Source organism: Peromyscus eremicus, chromosome 10 (genome assembly GCF_949786415.1).
Source record: "Peromyscus eremicus chromosome 10, PerEre_H2_v1, whole genome shotgun sequence".
Classification (NCBI taxonomy): domain Eukaryota; kingdom Metazoa; phylum Chordata; class Mammalia; order Rodentia; family Cricetidae; genus Peromyscus; species Peromyscus eremicus.
Genome location: NC_081426.1, coordinates 79795052 through 79817959, shown reverse-complemented (window position 1 = coordinate 79817959; position 22908 = coordinate 79795052). Strand labels below are relative to the sequence as shown.

The 22908-nt window shown below is 42.7% G+C and overlaps 1 protein-coding gene across 1 annotated transcript in view; it reads right to left on the bottom strand.

The window, feature by feature from the left end:
- Positions 1–22908, bottom strand: part of Slc4a4 (solute carrier family 4 member 4) — a 291869-nt gene that overhangs the window by 254491 nt on the left and 14470 nt on the right. The window contains exon 2 of the mRNA XM_059274644.1: positions 17723–17902. Coding sequence (XP_059130627.1) covers positions 17723–17902 — 180 coding nt within the window. The remainder of the gene's footprint in view (positions 1–17722; positions 17903–22908) is intronic.

Genomic DNA, 22908 nt, shown 5'->3' with positions numbered 1-22908 from the left:
AATGAAAAGGCAGTATAGTTATTCCATATTGCATAGAGAACACTGGCCAAAAAAAGGTCTACACATATTCAATGTGGATATAATCTTCTTCCAAGTATTTCTGATCTGCCTTTGGTTGAATCTGGAGATACAGAGCCCACAGATACAGAGGGCCAGCTGTATTTCATTTAGCTGGCTTGTGTCACTGAAACATTAAAAGTACCACGAGAGAGTGCAAACTGTATGGACTCTAGATTCTTACAGGGTTGATGAGTAATTTAAAAGATCTTAGTTTTGAGTGTGCTCTTCACTAGCTATGTGGCCCTGAGGAAGTAACAGGAACTCTTTGAGACTGAAAGTTCTTATCATTGAATAGATAAAACGATCCTTTAAAAAGTAACTCGTAGTAATTAAATGTTTCTGAAGGTGAAATAAAATAAGGTGTACAGCATTTCTAATAGAGAGCCAAACTCCCAATAGGCATCCAACAGTTTTCAGACTACTTGAGAAACAACTTTCCGTTACTGCTTGGCTTTAAAATGTTGTTGATAACAGCCCTAGAAACATCTGAAGGGGCTCTCAATTAAGGGATTACCCAGATCAGACTTCCTGTGGACATATCTACAGAGCATCGTCTTATTAACTGATGTAGGAAGACCCAGCCCACTGTGGGTGGCACCAGTCCCTAGGCAGGTGATCCTGGGCTGAAGAGGCTATCTAAGCATGGATCTGTGAATGAGTCGACAAGGAGTATTCCTCCATAGTTTCTGCTTCAAGTCCCTGCCCTAACTTGCTCAATGACGGACTGTACCCTGTAAGCTGAAATAAACCCTTTCCTTTGCTCTGCTGCCACAGCAACGGAATGAAACCAGAACGAGAACCTTATCTACCATTCGTCTTATTACCTCTTATCTAAAGCTGCAGTGAAACCATCCCTCTAGAATATAAACCTCATAAAACCTCTACTTCTCCCTAACATGCTTTTCCTTTTATGATATGACACATACAACTGATTATGTTTTCCTTTTCATCTTGGCTGCCAGGAATCTCAGGCAAATTAAATTCAACTCCAGGAACAACATTGGCCCTAATGGTTCTATGCATATTCTGTGTTCTCCTTGGTTTTCATTTCTGTTTTCACCATATTTCTACATAAAAAAAGTACAAGTCACCTCAAATCTTTCATGCAATATGAGCAGCTATTAGCTATCCAATTACATAATCCAACTTCAGAGGAAGATGTGACTCTAAGCATTAGGAAAAGAAAACCAGGCCTGAGTATTTTCTCACACTTGGCCTTCTCCTTGTTTATTTCATCTTTCAGATTTTCTCATGGAGAGCAGGCGTAATCTCTGAAGACCTCTCAGGATAATGTATGCATGCAAGCACACTTTGAACCTACCATGTGCTATATAAAGGCCGATTCGTATTATGTTTCTAATCAAAGAAGAATGTTCAAACAAGTGAAACATATAGACTATGATGCAACACTGAGGACCCCTGCAGGCAAGTTGGGTGGATGCATAGGGAGGGGACAGAGGCAACCACCCTTCCATATCGAACTCTCTAGAATGCTCTAGTAAGACTCTCTGAAAGAGAAGAGACATGGTGAAAATAAGTATACTCTCCAGGGAATCATTCCAACTCAGAGAATATTCATTTGTTCATATTTTTAACACCATGCATTGCTTAGGTTTTAGGCTAAACTGATTGACTTGGAAGAGAGCACAAATGGTTTGCTGCCCAGTGAGCTTGTGGGCTGGGCCCCCATGTTCTCTTCATGTCACTGATGACAAGAAGGAAGATGTTGTGTGTCTCCAATAACTGTGTACGAAACATTTACTGCTGTATCCCAAAGTATTTGCCTACTATTAATGTCATCCAGATAGAGTTGGATATTTTTTTCTTTTCTTTTCTTTTTAAAGTTAAAGTTCGGCTAAAACCGAGCAGGTCTTAATAATAGGGCTAGTAGGTGTTTCTCCACTTTTAGAATAATTTGATGACTTGTTCAGGGAATTCAAACGTTCCTACAGAATCCCTTAATCTTTAGTTCAAAAACCCCATTGCCCTCACTCGCTAATAACTTAGTCTACCTGCCGCTTCCCCATGAAGAAGAAAGACATGAAGAAGCTGCTGCTGTCTTCAAAGAGGATGAAGTAGGAGCTGGAATGCAAAGACCCAGCTCCACTTCTCGCTAATGTATGAGCATGCCCAGAGCCTGACTCCTTGCTGGTAACCTCTGAAGGCAGCACAGCTCACTTAAACCTCACAGCAACTCCATGCTGAATGTCTATCACACCGTGCTTACACGTTACACAAGCTCAGAGCTAGGGACTCGGGGTACATAGCACAGTGGGTAGAGTGCTAGGCTGTGGATTTGATCCCAAGCACTGCAGAAACCGGGCCTGGTATTTCCTGTCTGTAATTCCAGCACTCAGGAAGTGAAATCATGAGCATCTTGAGTTCAAGGCCATCCTCATCTACTACACAGTGAGTTTCAGGCCGGCCATACTGTGCTATATGAGATTGTCTCAAAAAAGAAAGGAAGGAAGGAAGGAAGGAAGGAAGGAAGGAAGGAAGGAAGGAAGGAAGGAAAGAAAAAAAAGCTGGGCAGTGGTGGCACACGCCTTTAATCCCAGCACTTGAGATGCAGAGCCAGGCGGATCTTTGTGAGTTCCAGGCCAGCCTGGTCTACAGAGCGGGATCCAGGATAGGCACCAAAACTACCCTGAGAAACCCTGTCTTGAAAAACCAAAAAGAAAGAAAAGAAAAGAAAAAATAAATAAATAAGATAATTAATAAAGGAATCTGAATTCAGACTGTAATTTCATAGATATTTCTTTCTTCATTTGTAAGAGAAGGGTGTAACACTGTCTTTAGATTTGCCCCAAGGTTATTAAGAAAATCAAACACAATCACAATGTTATGTAGTTGGATTTTTCTTTGGACCACCAGCTCACAAATAATGACACAGAGACTTATTAATTATGAAAGCCTGCCCTTAGCTTAGGCTTGTCCCACTAGCTCTTATAACTTAAATTAACCCATTTATATTAATATACATTTTGCCTCATGGCTTTTTACCTTTCTTTCATTCTGAATGTCTGACTCCCTCCATGTCTCTGTGTCTCCCCATGCTGCAATTATCTCCTCCTACTTCCTCTGTCTGCCCAGAAGTCCCACCTCTACTGCCTGCCTAGCTGTTGACCATTCAGCTCTTTATTAAACCAATCACAGCAAGGTATCTTCACACAGTGTACAAATATCACACAACATAACACACAGGGCCAACAACCTCACTCAGAAATTAGGAGTTCCTACTGAAGACTGTGTGGCTTGCTAACACACCGCTTGGTAAGCTAGGACAAGCACAGCAGCACACATGAAGTGACTTCTGTGGGTTCTGGGCTCAAAAAAAAAATGAAAACAACAAAAGGTGTCTGAAAGGCAGCTGAGAAAATTGGTGACATCTGTAACAAGTACAGCTACAAGAAGACTGATAAGCAATGGGAAAAGCCCAAAGACAATGTGCCACACACAACTGCCACTCAACTGCTGGGATTTCAACCACAGTCAAAGCTATTACACAGCTATGCTCATCCATTTCTATGACAACATATCTCCAAAGGAGTCTCCTCTAGGATTCAGTTGACTTTAGCCCAATCAAGGAGAACCCAACTATTCACAGCTGTGATTTTTCTAACTTCGACTACACCAAGCTCTGCAGAAAAGAATAACGGAATCATCCAGGATTTGATTAGACCTATCACATGCTCCTTGTTTTCAGCCTGAGCACTCTCCAGTATTTCAGCTTCATGATATGGTATAGAGCAGTGGTTCTCAACCTTCCTAACGCTGCGACCCTTTAATACAGATCCTTATGTTGTAGTGACCTCCAACCATACAATTATTTTCACGGCTAATTCATAACTGTAATTTTGCTACTGTTATGAATCATAATGTAAATACCTGATATGCAGGATATTTGATGTACAACCCCTGTGGAGGTCATGACCCACTGGTTGAGAACCACTGGTATAAATAGATCCAAGCCAGAAATCCGAGGACCTCATCAAAATTCCCATTCCTCCAAAAGAGAAAGCATGAGCCCAGGCAAGGTGATAAGCCTGTGGAAAACTGTGATTACATTTCCACAGCAGGGATAACTTTTGCAGCTCAAGTTACAGAACAATTAGGGTTTTTTGTAGGAAAGCCTCTCTGGTATTATTTACACTAGAAAAGTAAAATAAAATGTTTTGTAATGTATGGTCAAATTCAGCTCAACTGACTTCCTGAACAGGCTTTGAACTTCACACAAAGGACTCAGAAAACTTTCAGTTCCATCCAAAATAACTGATAGAAAAGTGAGAGCCAGCACGAAGGGGACAGAGCGGTGGTGAGGCAATGCAGAAAAGCATGAAAAGGACTCTTACAAACATGCCATTCAGGTCGATGATGCCCTCCCGGGGCCTTTTCTGATTTCTTTTTAGGAAAAACACATTTCCTGATCACAGAATTCAAAAGTGCAATGAAACAAAGAACATACTAGCAAAAAATAAAAACTAAAAAAAAATATACTGGTATTCCACATTTTCTCTGGTTAGACTAAATGCTTTTGTATTACCCATTTCTCTCCTAGGCCTGACTATGACAGAATACACAAACAAACCAAAACCCTAGTATAAACCACACAGTAGAAACCCTTCTATACTTGGGTGATACGTGTAAAGTGATTCTGGAAGGGAGTCATTGAGTAAGCTGGAGAGGGACCAGGGCTTTGTGTCCTCTTGACCTGTCACTTGATTCCTGTGAGTCACAGATAGAAAGGGTCTGTGTCTGACTTAGTCAATGCTACTGAACATTCATCTTCATCTGGAACGTTCTTTCCCTCCATGTTCTTTATTTCTGGTTGGTGGAACTGGTATCCTCAGAGGATTTTTCTTGGCTGCCAATTGAATATTCTGTCAAAATAGACAAAACTCATTTGTGCACTAGAGAAGGCAGGTTCTTACTTCTCATGCTGATGCCAGAAGCTTTTGCTAGACCCACTAGTAATTCACTGGGAGATGCTTTATTTGACACATCAGAATTTCAGGAAACAGTATATGTGGAAAAGAAGATTCCATGTGAAGTTAGAAGTCATTCTGAGGATTTTTTTTTAATTAATAGAAGTCTCTTTTCGAAATAAGTTTAAAATCAGAATTTTAACTTACTGTGTGCCTTATTTAATGGCCATTTATCATGCACTGGAAATTCTAAATCTCCTCAAACACTAGCCAAAGGTAATGGGATTATTTTCCAAATCAAACTCTTCTCCATTAGGCTCTTTCTAGTTGCCCGCTGCTGTGGCTCATCTTGTATAAAAATATGCTCAGAGTCTCCATCCTTCCTCCTGGCCCTGAGGTGTGTCTGGGGCCTTTTCTCTCCTTAGGTCAACCCTGACGTTCTTAGAGCATCTTTCCCAAGCCACCTCACTTTGAACAAATCCCACCAATCAGTCTGACAGTACCATGAGCCACAGACCATCAACGCACTAACCACAGGTAGACTTCACCTTCTATCTCTCTCAGTGAGCAACTTATTAGCAACTACCAGCCTACAGTCTCCCCAAGGACACCATGTCTTTCATTCTGCTCACTACCATAACCCCAGCATAACACAGCACTTGGGACACCTGCAATGAATATTCGAGATAATGGTCAAGATCAGCGGTTCTCAACCTATGGGTCTCGACCCCTTTGAAGGGTCAAATAAACCTGTCACGAGAGTCACATATTAGATATTTACATTACAATTTGTAACAGTAGCAAAATTACAGTTATGAAGTAGCAACGAAATAACTGTATGATTGGAGGTCACCACAACATGAGGAACTGTATTAAAGGGTCGCAGCATTGGGAAGGTTGAGATCCACTGGTCTATATCCACTAACAAAGCATCTCGTACTTCTCACACGGGCATGATGCTAGGGGGTTGCTGGGTCTACTGAGGGTACCCCCAGAGTTCTTACCGTGTAACTTCTGACTTCAATTGTTCAACAAGAACAAGCTAGAGGGCTGAGGACTTCTCTAGAACAGGGAAACATGAGTGACTAAGAAAAGTTACTCAAATTATTTCCAAAACACTCCAGAGAAGAAACAGAAATAATCGACCAAATTTCAAAACATGAATTCTTTTTTGTTTGTTTGATTTTTATTTTTTTTTTGGGGGGGGGGTTTCTTTGTAGTTTTGATACCTGTCCTGGATCTCACTCTGTAGACCACGCTGGCCTCAAACTCACAGAGACCTGCCTGGCCGTGCCTCCTGAGTGCCGGGATTAAAGGCGTGCGCCACCGCCACCCAGCCACCTGGCCAGCAATTTTTTTTAATTAAAAAAAAAAAAACACTATGAGTAAATGAACAAATAAAGATGGACAGACAGGCATTAACAAAAAATAAACAGATTAACAGGAAAACTACCAGTCCATAGTAAAATATACCTATGCTACTTCATCACATCTGTTTATTTATTCTGCTTATAATTTATTCATTTTTTCCTAGAGCAAACACAATACACTATGCATTAGGACTTCAGCATCTAAGTCTGTAAGATTTCTGAGTTAAACTTGGAGGGTACTATGGACGGGAAAGAAAGGCTTCTTAATACGTTCTACTTAGTGTCAGTATTACTCTACCTTACCGTCCAAGCAAACAAGGGGTGGCAACAATACCAATCGCATTTAGGTGCACACAGTGGCCCCCCTAAATTTCATTCACTCAAGCACAGAATTGTCAAAAAGCTTGAGACAACCTTTTTCACAATCGCTGTGGTGCCGATGCCCTGAGTCACAACTATTCTGGTCTGCTCCTCAGCAATCCATTCGCCAACTGTATAAAGTTGAGTCACCCACCTCTGTGAAGTTCAGAGCCCTCAAGGTCAAAGGAAGGCTGTTGCCCTCATGATTTTCATGAGGAAAATTAAGATCATAGACTTTTAGCTATTGAATTGGTACTAGAAAATAGTTTGTATTCTACAAACATTATTATCAGCAAGATATTGTCAGTGAAATTCAGGTCATTCTATATAGATTCACTCATCCTTTCTTATAATCCTCCTTTGTATATGGAGAAAAAGAGGACAGATATATCTGTATGTGTGGCTGGCATCCACAAATGGACTCATCCAATGAAAGCAGTAAATTATTCTGGCTAACCATCAATGGTGACAAGGTTAAGATTACCTGGAAGTGACAAGTTTTCACTACTTATAGAGTAAATAATCCACCTAAAAACGCTCATCCACAATATCCACTACAAAACATGGATGTTGTTGATCTCTATCAGGAGCCATACATAGCTCCCAACAATGAAGCAACACACTTAGCTTACTCACATCTTACTGGTCAAGACGGAGCCATTTGGCAACCCCTTAGCCATACAGGAATCTAGAGAACCAAGAATTGTTTGTTGGCATATTTTTACTGTGAACAAACTTGGGGTTATGAAGTTAAGGAAGAAGATTAAAAAAAGTGTCTATTAGGCAAACTCGGAAACAGTCCCCCAAAATGGACTTTAGTGGTCAGTTTTGATAAAGAATGTAAACAACCGCATTATTTCATCCTGGGAAGAGAGGGACACTATGGTATGGGAAGAGAGGGACACTATGGTATGGGAAGAGAGGGACACTATGGTAGAAGCCTCTGTTTCATCTCCTGCTCTGGGGGTCCATTCCTGGATGAAGACGCAGTAAAAACAGCCAGCTCCTCTCCTCCTCTGTTCTAACTCAGGACACATTCCTGCTCCTCAAGGCTCATCTAGAGGGATTATGAGACTATCTATAAATCCCCCCGCCATCTTGCTACCTTCTTCTCTGTCCTCATCTCCCCCACTCTAGCAAGTACCACGTTGTTTTAGATATCTGACTGTGCCCTTGTTCCCCAGAAACCATCAGTTCTAAGACACTGTCATCTCTGCAGCCCCATGCCCTGGGCTACACACGGACAGAAGTGCTCTGTAAATATTTCTAGGATTTGATCTAAGTGGGTTAGACTGAACTGAAGTGAATTGTGTTGTACTTGGGAATCTGGCTGCCTCTCCTTTTTTCCCCCCTATTTTAGTGGCTAACAGGGTGACTGCCCCAGCACCATGAAGGATGATGACAGACCCACAAGCTTACAGTTCATACAAATAGATCATGTATCAATGAGATCATGCGCTAGCTTGGCTCTCTGGCCAAAAAGGAGACACAAAGCACAGCTTAGCTTGCGTTAGCTTGCTTCTTCCTCTCAGGGGAACCGTGGCAAAAGGAGTAAAAGTTTTGTTTACCTAACAAAAAGCTGAGAAAATATTTTTTCACTTAAGAAAATGTCAAATTAGTGAAAGTGACAAAAATAAATAAAAACCTACCACACACTCAAAAGAGCTGCACAACTGGCTGAAAGCAAAAGCCGTAACTGTCAATGTGCTGGCATTTGGCACAGGGTTCAGGACTTCAAGGAAGCAAGCCACTCTTTTATGAACACTAAACAGAAATGTCACAAACAGCTTTTGATTATACTATGATTGTCACAGTCTATAGGAATGAACTAACATATGGTGTTTTTAAAATAAACTACTAACCACATCCAGTGGTTTCAATTAAAGAATGGTTCATTGCCTACAAAAATTCCCCTAGTACCAGCTGTCTTCCAAAAAAAGTCCCATTGCCTCACTCTGAGTTTCCACTGTCAACAGGCAGATTGCCAAGTGGGGTGGACACTAGGGATAACAGCTCAGCACAGTGTGAACAGTGAACACCTTGATCCTCGGAGAAATCTCCTATACAGAGTATAAATGGAACTGTAGGGTTAAACTCAATGACCTGCTAGAACACTACAATAGTCTTTTTTTTTTTTTAAACAGTGCTAGGGACCAAACCCAGAACCTCATGCATACTAGGCAAGTACCACTATGGAGCTAGGTCTCCAGGCTGAAGACAAGGGAAAATTTAAAGGAAATTTTAGTTAAGTTAGAGTCCTTTATCATACAGTATGCTGGTACTAACTCAAAGAATATTTAAAGTACTAAGAAAAGCATAGCTCTAAGGCTGGCCTCCGCTCCTTCATAGAGGAAAGGCCTTTCTGATGACTTTTAAACCAAAGTACAAAGAAGTAATATAGTGTAAGAATACAAGGAGTTAGCAACAGACGCACTATAATAAGTTCATAACTATTGGTGGTAAAAATAAACTATTTCTAGAAATCTATAGGTAAGCTTATTTGAAACTTATTTGAAGAGACAATTTACAGGCCTGGTTAGCCTATGGGGCTCTGGTTTCCAAGAATGAGGTAGTGGCCCCTGCCACCACCCAGTGACGCGTCCATTCCTCTCCTGTTCCCAGCTCTCTTCTGCTGCTTAGAGTTCTTTGTGGAGGGTTAAGGCCTCGTGGGCTTCTCCCCATTCAGCCGGCAGGTCCACTGGTGTCACCCTTGTTCAGCTCACATTTGGACAGTCATGTTGGTGAGATTCTATGGGTGCAGCTTCTGCTATTACTAGGGGACCTGATGTCTCAGTAAACTCCCTGATCCTCTGGCTCCTGCAATCTTTCCACCCTCTCTTTTATAACGTTCCCTAAGCTTTAGGGAACACTTTATAGATGTATTCATTGGGACTGTAAAGGCAATTCTTAACGTTCTCTATGTACGAAACTCTACAAACAGCCTTGGAGACACGTTCATAATGCACAGCACTTACTATATAAGTAACCTCTTCTGTGTACAATTCTCACTCTTCAACATGGAACATGAACACTAACTAAACAATCTTCCACACAGCCAGGCTTACCAACCAACCCAGCAAACTCTCTGGTTCCTTGGAGAAATGTGACATCTGATAATATTTTGGATACCCACACTAGCCTGCAGATTTTCATATTATTTTCCTCATAAGAAAAAAAATACATGTATATATGGTGGTCCTTTTATCCACTTTTTGAAAGCATGGAAATACTTTATTATATGATAATTAGTTATTGCAAAATAAAACTGTGGAGCTATAATGTAAGCATAATTATATTTTCCCCTGGCCTTTTCTCATTTAACCATCACTGAACCGATCCCTATAGAGGGCTCATTGGTGATTTCTATTTTAATCACATTTCAACCAGGATTAAGTTGGTAACAACTTTTTATTTGCCAAGGTGATTGTTAATATTGACTAAATTGCATGTAACCCTTACCTCCACAAATTCATTTTCTTGCACAGACTATATATGTGGCTAAGTTTTTGACATGCTATTTAGCCATCCATCCAAAGGAGACACTATTTCAGAATATGTCCATGATACAGCTGGTGCCTTGGGGGCTCTAACAATACAGCTGGGGAGATGACACCCACTTGAAAAGGGCAAGTCACTGACCAGGGCATGACAGGGCCCAGGTGACAGCTTGTATGATATATTTAGGTATGACCACATGTGTTCAGAAAGACAGAAAACCTTACAGGTGGGTGCACACTAACCTATGGAGGCCTTGCTAACACAAGGTAAGCCTACCATTTTAATTAAACTCCTTAAAAGAGTGGAAGGAGTAAAGCCCTGACCCACAGTCAGTTTCTTCTTAAATATCTGGAACCCTAAGTTAGGGGCCAGCCTTGAGGAATGGAGACAATGAGTTTCTATTCATTTGGGGAGAGATTCGATGGACTGAGTCCTTTCGGCACCTGGCAGCACCTTCTCAAAGGAACGCTTCTATTTCAAGGGGGGGGGGGTGCCAATGGCAGAAAACACATTTGACTAAGAAGAGCCTGGCAGGAAATTCAGAGCAAGGAGGAAACACATGAGAAACTGGAGAAGGAACAGACACACCAAAGGGAAGGGAGGAGAAAGAACAGGAAGGAGCCAAGATAATTAAGATGTTAACTCTAGATGTGGCCAGAAACATGGGGGCTCCATGTTCACAACACCTCCACACAAGTATGAAGTAAGACTCCAGTACTCCTGTACATGAGGATGTTATTAAAAGAGCCTGGCCTGCCCGCCTGCCTCCAGACTGTAGCACGGAAGAATTCCAGAGAATGTATAGAGTATGCCCTGGTCTCTTACCACAGCTACTTCTGCTTCTACAGATCACACGCACAAAGCCTTGAATTTAGATCCCTGATATTAAGCACCCGTGTCCTTCAAAAGTTACTTCCTTCTGTGTGACAAGTTTCCTAAACAGAAAAACATTCCAAGGCGATCCTGGTCAGTGTCTGTCACTCTTCAACTGAGTTCCAGTCACATGCACACACTCGAGCTTCCTGCCTTTCAAACTTTAACCCCAAACCACAGGACATACCCTGCCTTCTGCTTAGGTGGTAATGCCTAGGTCAGTCATTTAGACTCTTTTTACCTCACTAAAGAGATCTCCTAATCTTAAGTTCCACACGCTCTTCTGGTTTTCCCCTTTTGCCACTCCAAGTTACGAACTCCTTTTAGCCCTCCATAGCCCAGCATCTGGAGTATACTAGAACCCTCTGAGGCTGCCTGAACTCATGAGTCACTATAAATAGCAACAGCATCAACTCTCCCATAACACGTAAACACACTATTCATAACATCTCATCTCGTGGCATACTGAGTTGGAATAACTATTGGAACAGAATAGCCAATGGCAACAGGAAATGAAGAACCGCCATTTGGAGGGCACATCAAGGTGACTGAGAGACCACATTTCAGACATTCTAGGCTGTCTGAAATATTCCAGAAGACAGAGCACTGTGACATGGTCATCTTACATCCACTGCTATCACGGGAGCAGACAATCATTTGCACCCCAGGAAACATTATATTCTTGCACAAACCAACTCAGAGTCATATGTAAAACCTTCTTCCTTCAGCACTGCACTGCCTCAATTTTACAAACATTTTAATTTCACTGAGAGACAGCAAGAGAGACCCATTCTTTTCATGAAAGAGAGTGAGCCCATTTGCTTGCCGGGTATAAAACAGCCCAACTATTGACCAAATTTGAGGAGGGCGTGGTAAACAGGCACTAGCTCTTGGCAGTTTTCCACACATCCGAACAGCTCAGTAGCTGCCTGTTCCACCCCTGGAAATCCTCAGCTCCCTGGTCCTTCCACCTGCCAGTCAACATCCAGCCTGACACCCACTGGCGAGCTCAAAGGATCTATTGAGAGGCAGGCGCCAAGTTGATGGTGAAAGCGCAGGAATACGGACTGGTGGACGGAAAGGCTGAAAAGGCTTAAAGAATAGTAATTGCTAACCATAGAGAACCGATCTCCACCAAGTCCAGCCTGAAGCTTTGGTCGTGGTCTGCATGCAGATGAGGGGAAATGAGATTGCAGGAGGACAGCCGAAAGGCTCCAAGCAATAACTGATAGGGCCGCAGATGCCTCTGCTGACAAAGCTGCCCAGCCTGGGGACCTGAGTTCAGTCCTGGGAACACACACCCAGGAGGAAGAGAGAACGGACTCCTGGAAGTTGTCTTCTGACATCCATACCATATTATGCCACAAGTGGGAGAGTGTGAGCACGAACGTGCGTGTGCCTGCACACACACACACACACTGAATTTACTCTGGCCATACGAGGCAGGTTTCTGGCGCATGTCATCTGAATGGAACAGAGCACCGTAAGTGCTCTCGATAGCAACCCTTCTAGAAGACTATCCTAAGGTCTCCTTCTGAAAGGATAAAGTACAAAGCTTTTGTTCTCAGACCTAAAGATAAACTATCCCTCCTACTTCTAGAAAGTGGAAAAGAGGATGAAAGAGGCGGCCTGGTTCTTCTGTGTCTGTCCTCCTCAGGCAAGAGTGGGGCTCCTTCCCCTCACACACGACAGACTCACTTCTCTCCTGTAGACCCATTCATTTGCCATTGGCATACAGAAAATTAAAGAAATTTTACTTTGTGATATCAAAATTAAGGATCGTGCCTAAAAATATTACAGAAGAAAAGGAAGACAAAAAGGAGAAAGAGGAGGAGGAGGAGGAGGAGGAAGAAATGTACTAAGAAAGTGCAGGGCCAGGCTGGAGAAGGACACAGGGGTGTGCTGGGAATGGGGAAGTCAAGTGGCAAAAACCAAATACTCTTGGCTCTGGTAAAAAGCTACTCTGTTCATTTACCCGGATGCCCCAAACAAAAGCAACTGCCTATTTCTCTGTTTCAGTTTCCCGAATCTAGCTGGATCACAGACTGGCATCCATTGTCCCTGGTTCACAGAACAATGTCCACTAGCATAAATCCATCCATTCTGGTAGACATCCAAAGAGTCAGAAAAGAATACAAGAACACAAGACTGTCCGTCCACACCCACTGACCCAGCACCGTGCAGCCATCGTGGGCAGACCTGCAGACAGGAGGCAGCCAGTACCTCTGTGCTGATGCAGGCTCCAGCTGGTCCAGAAACACACCACCCAGCGCGTCAATACACCAAGCACGACGCTAGGTTTGTTCCTAACATTTGACACGGCTTCACAGAGGCTGCAGTCACAGGGTGGCCGGTGGGGCCCCTAGGAACCTTCCAGGACACTGATAAGCTGTGAAGTACAGAGGCCAAAGCCGTGAGTAATGGGGAGCTGAGCTGCGCTTCTCAATCCTAGCCTCAGGACCATCTTTCCCTTGCGTTTTGGGCACGCCTCAGAGGCTGGCGGCTGCTAACTTAGGGGGGGAAAAGTGCATGGTGGAGGAGGTAAAAGGATTATTTTTAAGAAAGAGCACAATCTAACTTTTCTCTCCACCACCCACTCCACGCCACCTCCTCATTCCCTTGTCTCTCCTCCTGCCTGTTCTTCCACTTCACTTGCTCCACAGCCTTGCTCTCCCCGTTGCTCACTGTGGCACAATCACACACAGGTTTCTTTCCCCGCATCCCCAGCTGGGACACCAGTTCTGACACCACACTGGTAACCGGAGCCAGGTAAAGACATGGGGCTGCTGAGCTGGGAAAGGGGGGGGGGGGATTTAAAGCTAGCTAGCTTTATCCTTACAGCTCCAGATCTGTCAGGATCAAACACATATCAACTTTTCAGAAACCCCATCTTGATGCCAGAGGTGATGGAAGAGAGAAGACGCACCTCTATTCGAAGCTAAATGAACCTGTTGACTATGTCACCTTCCCAACGTGCCTAAATACTGAAGAGTCTTTGGCTGATTCACTTTCAAACTGATTCTGAATATTCCCTTCTGGGCTTTTGGGCAGTGGCTTCTAAGGAGAGTTTCCTGACTTCTGTGTGCAGTGATGAGCACCTATAAGTATACATGATGAATGTAGGTACCCTATGGATCAATTTCTTCCCTTCACCTATAGGCAAAACTACATACTTGGGAGTCATCTACCAGGAACAAAATACCATTTTGGAAATAGCTGAAATAATGAGGCATTTTCCAAAGTAGAAGAATTAAAAGTCAGGGTGAAATTGTACATGGAGGTGGGGGGAAGCAAGACAGAGAGATGATGTGTTAGGACAGGATGCAAGAAAATCGGCTAGATTTTCACTTAGAATGTGGGAGAGATTTTGAACACAAAAAGCAATGCTGTGTTCTCCCTCTTAGTAATCCAATCATTTAAATATTCTTCAGTGAACAGGTATTAAATATTCTTTGGATCTAGCACAGCTCTAGGGAGTCACAGTAAATTAACAAAACACACTGCACCCTTGCTTGTAGACATGGAACTTACAACGTAGCATCCACTCAAAACAAAACTATACACTCAAGAAACTTGTTAGTTGAAACACGTATCATGAAGGAGACAAATAGGGGCAGACGAACCCTAACATTGAGGAAGCAGCATTAGAGGATCCAGAAAAGTCTCTCTGAAAAGGCAGCATTTTAAGGAAGGAAGATAAAGGGAAAAGCCAATGGAGATAAGAACGGTATGGCCATTCCAGGAAGCTGGGATAGCACATGCAAAGGCTCTGGAGTAGGAAATAGCTTGGAAGCAAGGATCCATTAACATCACAAAATAAAGTGGGGAAAGAGACAATGGCATAAGGCATGGCTGGATGGATGCTGTGTGCCGGAATGCACAGCACAGATGCTGCTACAAGGTCAATGGGAAACCATCAGCACAGGAGTGACGTATCCCAGCTCATATTTCACCATGACCAATGCCGCCTTGAATGGACAGAAACTTCAAAAGCAAAACAAGACATGACAACACCCTGGGCCAAACCAGAGCAGCCAAACTGAAAAGTGGACAAAGCCAGGCAGAGTTTAGATGTACACCTGACAGAAGAAGGCACTGCAGAACTGCCTATGGAGGCGACAGCAGAGAAAGACTGGGAGATGCCTCTCATCAAGTTACAATTTATCTGTGAGTTGCTTGAGGCTTTTTTCTCAAAAGATACAATTACTGCATGATTTCCAGGCAGCACACTTAGCATCTCATCTTCAGGACACGACAACTGTCCAGATGCAAAGAACTCAGAAGGCCTAGATTCAAGACACGGCCATTCATGAGAGACAACAACAGAACAAGGGGCAGGCATTCCATAGGTGCATTCTCTTATTAAAAAAAAAAAATGTTGGTACATTGGTACCAGCCTTTCTGTATTTGGATTCACCTGTGCTGAAGCAGAGAAACTGATGACAATTTCTAAGAGGACCTTTGCATCAAACCGGATGACTAAAGCCGAAAATCTCATGACCAGCATGAGGAAAAGGGGTTAAAAAAAAATCCTTCAACTAGGTTATAATTCATTTGGTGCTTGTCTGACATACACAGGGTCCTCAATTCAGTCCACAGCGTCACATAAACCAGGGCAGGCCTGTAATCCTAGCTCCTCAGGACATAGAGACAGAAGAATCAGACGTTCAAGGTCATCTCTTGGGAGAGGGCATCTCCCAAGCATGCTCAAAGCCAACTTGGGCTACAAGGGAAACTATACTCAAATAATTGGTCCATAGCATGTTTACAACATTTCCAAAACCTAGCTTAAGACACAAAACAGTGTGCCCAGGAAGAGACCTCTGAGGATTCACCCTCAGAACAAATTATATAGCTTATTTTGAATGCTATATTCAAACTGCTCCCCAGATGCCACAGAGAGCAACAGCATTCCATGAGTAACACTCATTTACCTAAGCCTCTTTCTGAGCTGCCCGTTTCGAATTACCCGAGTGTTATTAGCACTGTTTGCATAGCTTTTCCAAAAAGCCGGTACATCATCATTACCTCTAAACTCCTTGGCACTTTGGTTTAGGTGAGTGCATCTCTTTTTAATATAGACACTCTTTGTTATTAACTGAATAAGAGATGACTTCAAAAGAGGGAGAAAAGAGAAGGGGAGGGTAGGGGGGAGAGAGAGAAAGGGAGAGAGGAGGTGGGCAACGGTGGAGAGGGGAGAGAAAAGGAACGGAGAAGAGAGAAGGAGAGGAGAGGGCATCTCCCACATGCTCAGCAGAGGCCCTCTTTGATACTAGCTGGTGCCATGCCAAAATAGACAGTAAACAGAGAGAAACCACCACGGCAATCTATTTGGAGAGGGATATTGTCTTTTTTTCCTTCAAGCTGCTAGTCTTGCTTAACCCTTTTTATATGCATTTCGAGGACTTGGCTTAAAACGAATACTATTATTTTAGATGATCTATCATGAAGAATCCTTTCAGAAAAAGTTCTCCTGGCATTGCAATGAAAAAAGCACAGCTTCAGTCACCTGCCCTCTGTTCCCTCCTACATCTCACACTTACTCTACCCCCTTTTCAGATCAGAAATCCATTGCCACATTCTCTGATACTTGATATTAACTCCGTGGGCCATCTGTGTGGCTCCTCTGAAGAGTGGGACTTGCCTGGCTTCCTAAGCCACCTGCTTCATCCCAGTGCCGAGCCTATAAAAGACTCACATCACTACACTTCACACCCTCTTTAATTTAATGCTGTAAATTCACTTTTCAACACCCCTGAGCTGTTCGCTCTAATTTGGCCTGTCATCATCTGCAGTGACTGAACTTGATCTTTATCTGTACCACCCATAATGCATTTTATTGCCGGGTCTGGGTTCCTGCAAGACATGAAGAATTCACAGTGCTCTGCCAGCATAAAGGCTATCACTACGGCAGTCGTCTTCTTCAGGAATCTTCCATGACCGGCATGTGTTTCCCCTGTACAGATTCATTCCCATTCCAGGCATAAGGCTCCCCATATATCAAAGAGTCTCCATACTCAACAAGCACAGAGCAGTATAAACATACGCCTAAACCCATGGTCTACTTGTCACTTGAGTCCAAGGGTGTTCTTTGATCTCCTGCCATTCTGTCTTCACGTTTTATACAATGCCTGAAATCTACGATGTTTGACCTTCTGAGAGCTGTATCACTCCACATTCCTCTCTGCACCATGCAATGCCTCTCTGATACTCCTTTTTAAATCACTGACCTGGCCCCCAATCCAGTTAAATGTCACCTGTGACTGTGACATTTGGAAGACGAACACATACATGCAGGCACTCTCATCTTAACGTATTGTCTCGGTAGAACCTATTTCTAAGCACAAACAACCCAAGAGCCTCTGACTCTTTGATTACTATAGTTAAATATAGTTTCATCTGTGAAACTCTGTCCTGCCTCACTTATCAGGATGTAGAACTGCTGTTTGTGCCTACACTTGCTTGTATCTTTCCCCCATCAACTCAGAATCTTCCACAAGAGCTCTTAGATTAACTTATCAGCACAAGAAGCTCATCTATAGGCGTTACCCATTAAACAGACTGGCCACGAGATTCTGCAAAGCATCTTTCCAAGGATGAGTAAGGCCGAGAGCGGTGCTGAGCCAGAATACTCACTGAGAGGCTTGAGGATGCTGCTGCTGGACTCATCGGCATTTTCCACATCTGATTTGTCTGAGTAGTTCTCGGAGATTCTTTCCTTTTCCTTCTTTTCCTTGTGCCCTGCCTTTCTCTTGTGACGTCTCCTTCTCCGGTAGCTCTTGGGCACATGGACCCCAATGTAGATGGTGTGGTGGCCTAAGGAAAGTAGACAAGTCAACAGTCATTTCGCCTCATAATAGCTCTACACATAAACCACGCAAGAACCTCAGGCCAGGTAAGTCTATGAGTAGGACATAGTAGGACAGAGTAAGACATAACTGAATTCTTGAAAAAATAGAATTCCTTTCCCAATTTCACTCAGCTGCTGTATAATTCCACCCATTGGCTGGCACTTGGTTCTGTCTTCACAGGGTTTAGGCCATAGGTTTAGGAAAGTCAAAGAATACCAAACTAGAAATCAAGAGTTCTTGATTCTGTTCACGCGTCTGTTATGCAGTATCTACATCACCTTCATCGCACTTCTTTTGTTTGTTCGGTTTTTGGGTTTGTGTATTGAGACGGGGTCCCCCTGTAGCCATGGCTGAGCTTAACTCAATATGGAACAAAGGAAGGCCTTGAACTTCTGCTTCCAAGCTCTGAGACTGCAGGTGTGCACCATCACACCCAGTTTACTCTCTACTAGAACTCAGGGCTTCACATATGTTAGGCAAATACCCTACCAATGAGCTAAATTACCAGCCCTTAACTTTTGGAGCCTCGGCCTCATCCTTTTATACCATCCGGGGCTTATGCTGAGCAATCCCTAGAGGTCCGCTCTGCTCTGGTTTTTCATGACCTGTGGTTATATTGACTAGAATGAGGGGCAAGAAGCCGCTGAGCTGCAAAAATAAAGATCAAAAGTTCAAAAAGTCATTCTGCTGGGGATAAGGTCTTACACTGTAACTTTTTTTTCATCCAATCAGCAGAAAAGAGACTGAGAACTGGGACAAACTGAGAAAAATAAGACAGACTTGGAGAGAAGATTTTAGAAGTACTCAAATGTTCACACTAGGAAACGCTAAAACGAATGTCAGCTACAGCGCCATTCTCATTTTTCTTTTTTCGTTTCCAGAAGTTTCTAAAAACTGGTTGTTGGGATGATAAAAATAAGACTCATCCCAGCAAAAACTGCCTTGAAGAGAAGGGCAGGAGAAAAACAGATCTGTTTCCAGGCCTCCAGAGGGAAGGCACTTCAACACTGACAAGCAGTATCATTTTACAAAACCTGGTAAGATGGAAAAGGAACTCCAAGTTCCACATCTTTTTTTTTTTTTAATTGAAAAACTTTTACTTTCACTTTATAGATGCAGTATAACTTCTGAATGTGGGAATCATCATTTCGGAAGTAACTTGAACACTCTTTTATTGCAAATTAGATTAGGTTATCTCATCTAAGTGTTTCATTTCCCATTTCTAGAATTATTCTTTGATGGTACTTTACAGTTCCAGAGATAATATCACATACTGCCATGTAGCTCAGCCCCCTGAGTATCAATAGCTGTGAACCACTTTCCATGGAACTCACCAGGCACCCCTAAAAACATCATAATTCATGAGATTTTTCCTTAAATTGACAGCTTAAATGAATCATACACTGCTTCAAGAAAAAAGACTCCAACTATGGAAGAAAGAACTCTCAGGGGCCGTGTGTGACAGAAAACTCCTGACACCTGGAAAAGAGTTGGAGCATCTTCACCCAAAGCAGAGCCCCCCACCCCCACCAACACACAAAAACAGCAACTTGTTGCTACAAAGCACAGTGAACAATCTCCCCACAGAACGTGTGCCAATGAAAAATCAATCATGTCTAACCATTTGCAAGCAAACTGTTCTCATGGGAAAGCTCTATTATACTAGGAAACAGGAAATGTCTCAGAAACAATGTGAATTAAGAAATGGTGTCAATTGTTTCCTGTGCTCCCCTTAGTGAGGGAGCCCTTGCAGGTTTCTCTCAAGTCTCAACAATACAAGTCAGCAGAGCCTTACGGAAACACCTCACACACACTCTCACACGTGCGTGTGCGTGCACGCGCACACACACACACACACACACACACACACACACACACACACAGAGTGGTTCAAAATTCTAAAATGTCACAGTAAATGTTTTTTGCACACTATTAAAAAAATAGCCACAAAAAAATGGTAATTAAGGTACGTCAGCCAGGCCGACATGATGCAATAAGATGTACTAGATATATGAACTCAAGTCTGTGTAGTACATTTGATCAAGTCATTTAAAAGACAAACTATATGGACTGACAGGATTTAAAGGTAAGATTTCTGACTATGAGGTATTGTTTTCAAACTAATGAAAAGGTTACAGTGATTCAGACAGACAGCCTTCAAGCTCTGCAGAGGGGTGTACCTTAGTTTGAGAACCTAGTTAAGATTTGTCATAACCATAAACATGGTACCATTCTTCCCATTTGGAGACTGCAGCTCTGTCCCTGTGGCACATCCAGCTTGCCTGCATCCCTCCAACTCCTGCTTCCCTGCTCTGCTCAGAGGTAAATTGATGCTGCACTTCAGAGTCCTATAGCACCCCTCTGGCCAAGAGGAAATGAGGGTTCCTTTAGCAACATCACAAACATCAGGCACTTTTATTAGTTGATTAAGGTGTAATTTGCAAACTGTAAAATTCACTCTTAAGACTATAATTCAATGATTTTATGTGTAGTTGCACGAACACCACCATCATCCAATTTTAGAACCTTTTTACCAGTCCACAGAAATATCTCAGGCCCATATACAACCTCGTTCAGTTCCCTCTACCGTCCCATACACTCACTCTTAGGCATTCTGTATACTCTGGGTAACAGCATCTATGAAGCCATGATCCTCTAGTACTTACATGGCTATGAACGTTGTGGGGATCCTTACAACTGGTAAAATAGAATATTCCCAATGAGGAAGATGCTCCTAAGAAATGCCCAAGGAATCAAGTCCTTGGGCATCATCAGCATCAACATTGTCATCCTCCTCATCCTCCCATCTCTTATTGAACCTAAATCTTTCCCTTTGGTCTCGTGCTTACATAAAGGAAAAGAAATGTGAATCTGAGTAAGGTGGATCATTGGGAGCTTGGAGACAGTGCTTGTCTTCATTAATTATTTATTCTCTCTCTCTCTCTCTCTCTCTCTCTCTCTCTCTCTCTCTCTCTCTCTCTCTCTCTCTCTGTTTCAACTTCATTGCCCACAGAAGGGGGCAAACTAGGAGGACCTGGTGAGGTGGGCATGCTTTTACACAGGGAAGACCAAATAGTCAATAAACCATACTGTCAAGTAACCAAAACCCCAAACGTAACATGAGCTGAGCTAGAAGTGTTCTCGCCGCCCCCACAAAACTCCTGTCGACATGCTGAACAGAAATGGCATTACTGCTGGAAAGAATCTATTGTTGGCGAGAAAATCACAGATGGATATCAGTGTTTATTTTCATTAAAATATCTTTATCTGTCTCAGAGAGTATGTCATGACGATTGAAGTAAGCTCTCAGGGAAGCTACAAAGGTGGAGGGTGTAGCTATTGTTATACATGTAAAAAGAAAAGGAGGAACTTGTCAGCGAAGCTTTCCAACCCAAGAACCTACAAAATAGTACAACACTTAAAAAAAAACAGGGATCAGTTTTTTTATAATAATAATTTTTATTATAATAAATTATAATAACTAATTATTACTAGGAAATTTAGAGGCTCAAAAAACTTCTCTGCCATCAATTTCATAAAAATTGCTTCAAAAAATGATGAGGAAATAAAGAATAAAACTTTTAAATTTTGTCTTCATTTTAACTGAAAGCTTTAATTCAGAAAGAGGATACAATTGTTCATTATATTAAAATCCAGCATACATTTATTATTCTAGTCAGACCAATAAAGTAAAAGTACTGGAGCCTGCAGTTGACCGTGTTCATTTAGGTGTATAGTCATGGGGCATCATGTCTTCAGTCTGGCAGGAACCTCAGCATCTCGTGTGTTCAAATAAATACCCTACATGCCTCTGTCTGACAGATGGTGGGAGTTCCCAACACATTCCAAGTGTCTCGGGAATACTTCACAATCCACACTACAGCCAGGACTTCTGGGAGGAAAACACAACTCTGCTGGCTACCTTTGAATGTCAGAATCATCACTACGAGTCTTGTTTCTTTCCATCTTAACCTCTTCTACCCTAATTACGAACGGGAAGCTCTGTGAAGCAGTCACCCCCAGGATCTCCCAATTCCTGAGAAATGGCTGGTCTAACTGTAAACTTCTGATTATCGCTGCTATGTTCTCAGGGCAGACAGTCAACCTTTACACTTAGTAACTCTGCAGCCGTTCAAGTTAAGATGGCTTTCACAGATACTACTTCGCTGGGATGATTCAGAAGTTGGAAGAATCAAACAATCTCTCAAGCCAGAAATCAAAAATTCACCAGCCAAATTAAAACGTCTATGGATGACTTGACAGTTAACAGTCTATATAACCATATGCAGGATGGAAGTATTAGCTCCTGCCTGGGAAACATGGTGCAGCATACATGTACAGATGCAGCAAACATTCGCCAAAAGCTTCTAAGCATGTTCACCGCTGCTGCACACATCTCTGGCACTTTGTGATCCTGTGACTAACCTCAGATACAGGTGAAGAAACACAGTTTGAGAAGTCGATGATGCTGAAACCAATAAGCAAATGCCCTCTTCAGAAAAATCTCACAAGAGAAATATCTCTCAGGCATCAATGTCAGCCTGAGCTGAGTGCCAGCTTTGATGGGATTTTTAAAAATATACCTCCATAGTGCTGAGAAAAGGGCTTGCTCAGGAAGGTGCAGCTACATGTGCCTACCCACTAAGGGGGAGCAGGGCCCATGGAAACAGGATTATGGTGACTGCTGGTCAGCCGGCCTAGCTAAAACCTGGCAAGCCCCAGGTTCAGGGAGAGGCCCTGTCTCAAGGCGATAATGTAGAAAGAAATAAAGCTAGACAGCAAACGTCCCCTCTGCCCTCCGTGCACAAATTTACTCACTCACTCACTCTCTCTCTCTCACACACACCACCACCACCACCACCACCACCATCACACACCACACATACACACATGTATCCTGTAAATCACACAACTAGTTAGGTTTCCTTCCTCCTGTTGATGGTAAAAAAAAAGACAAAAAACAACTATCAG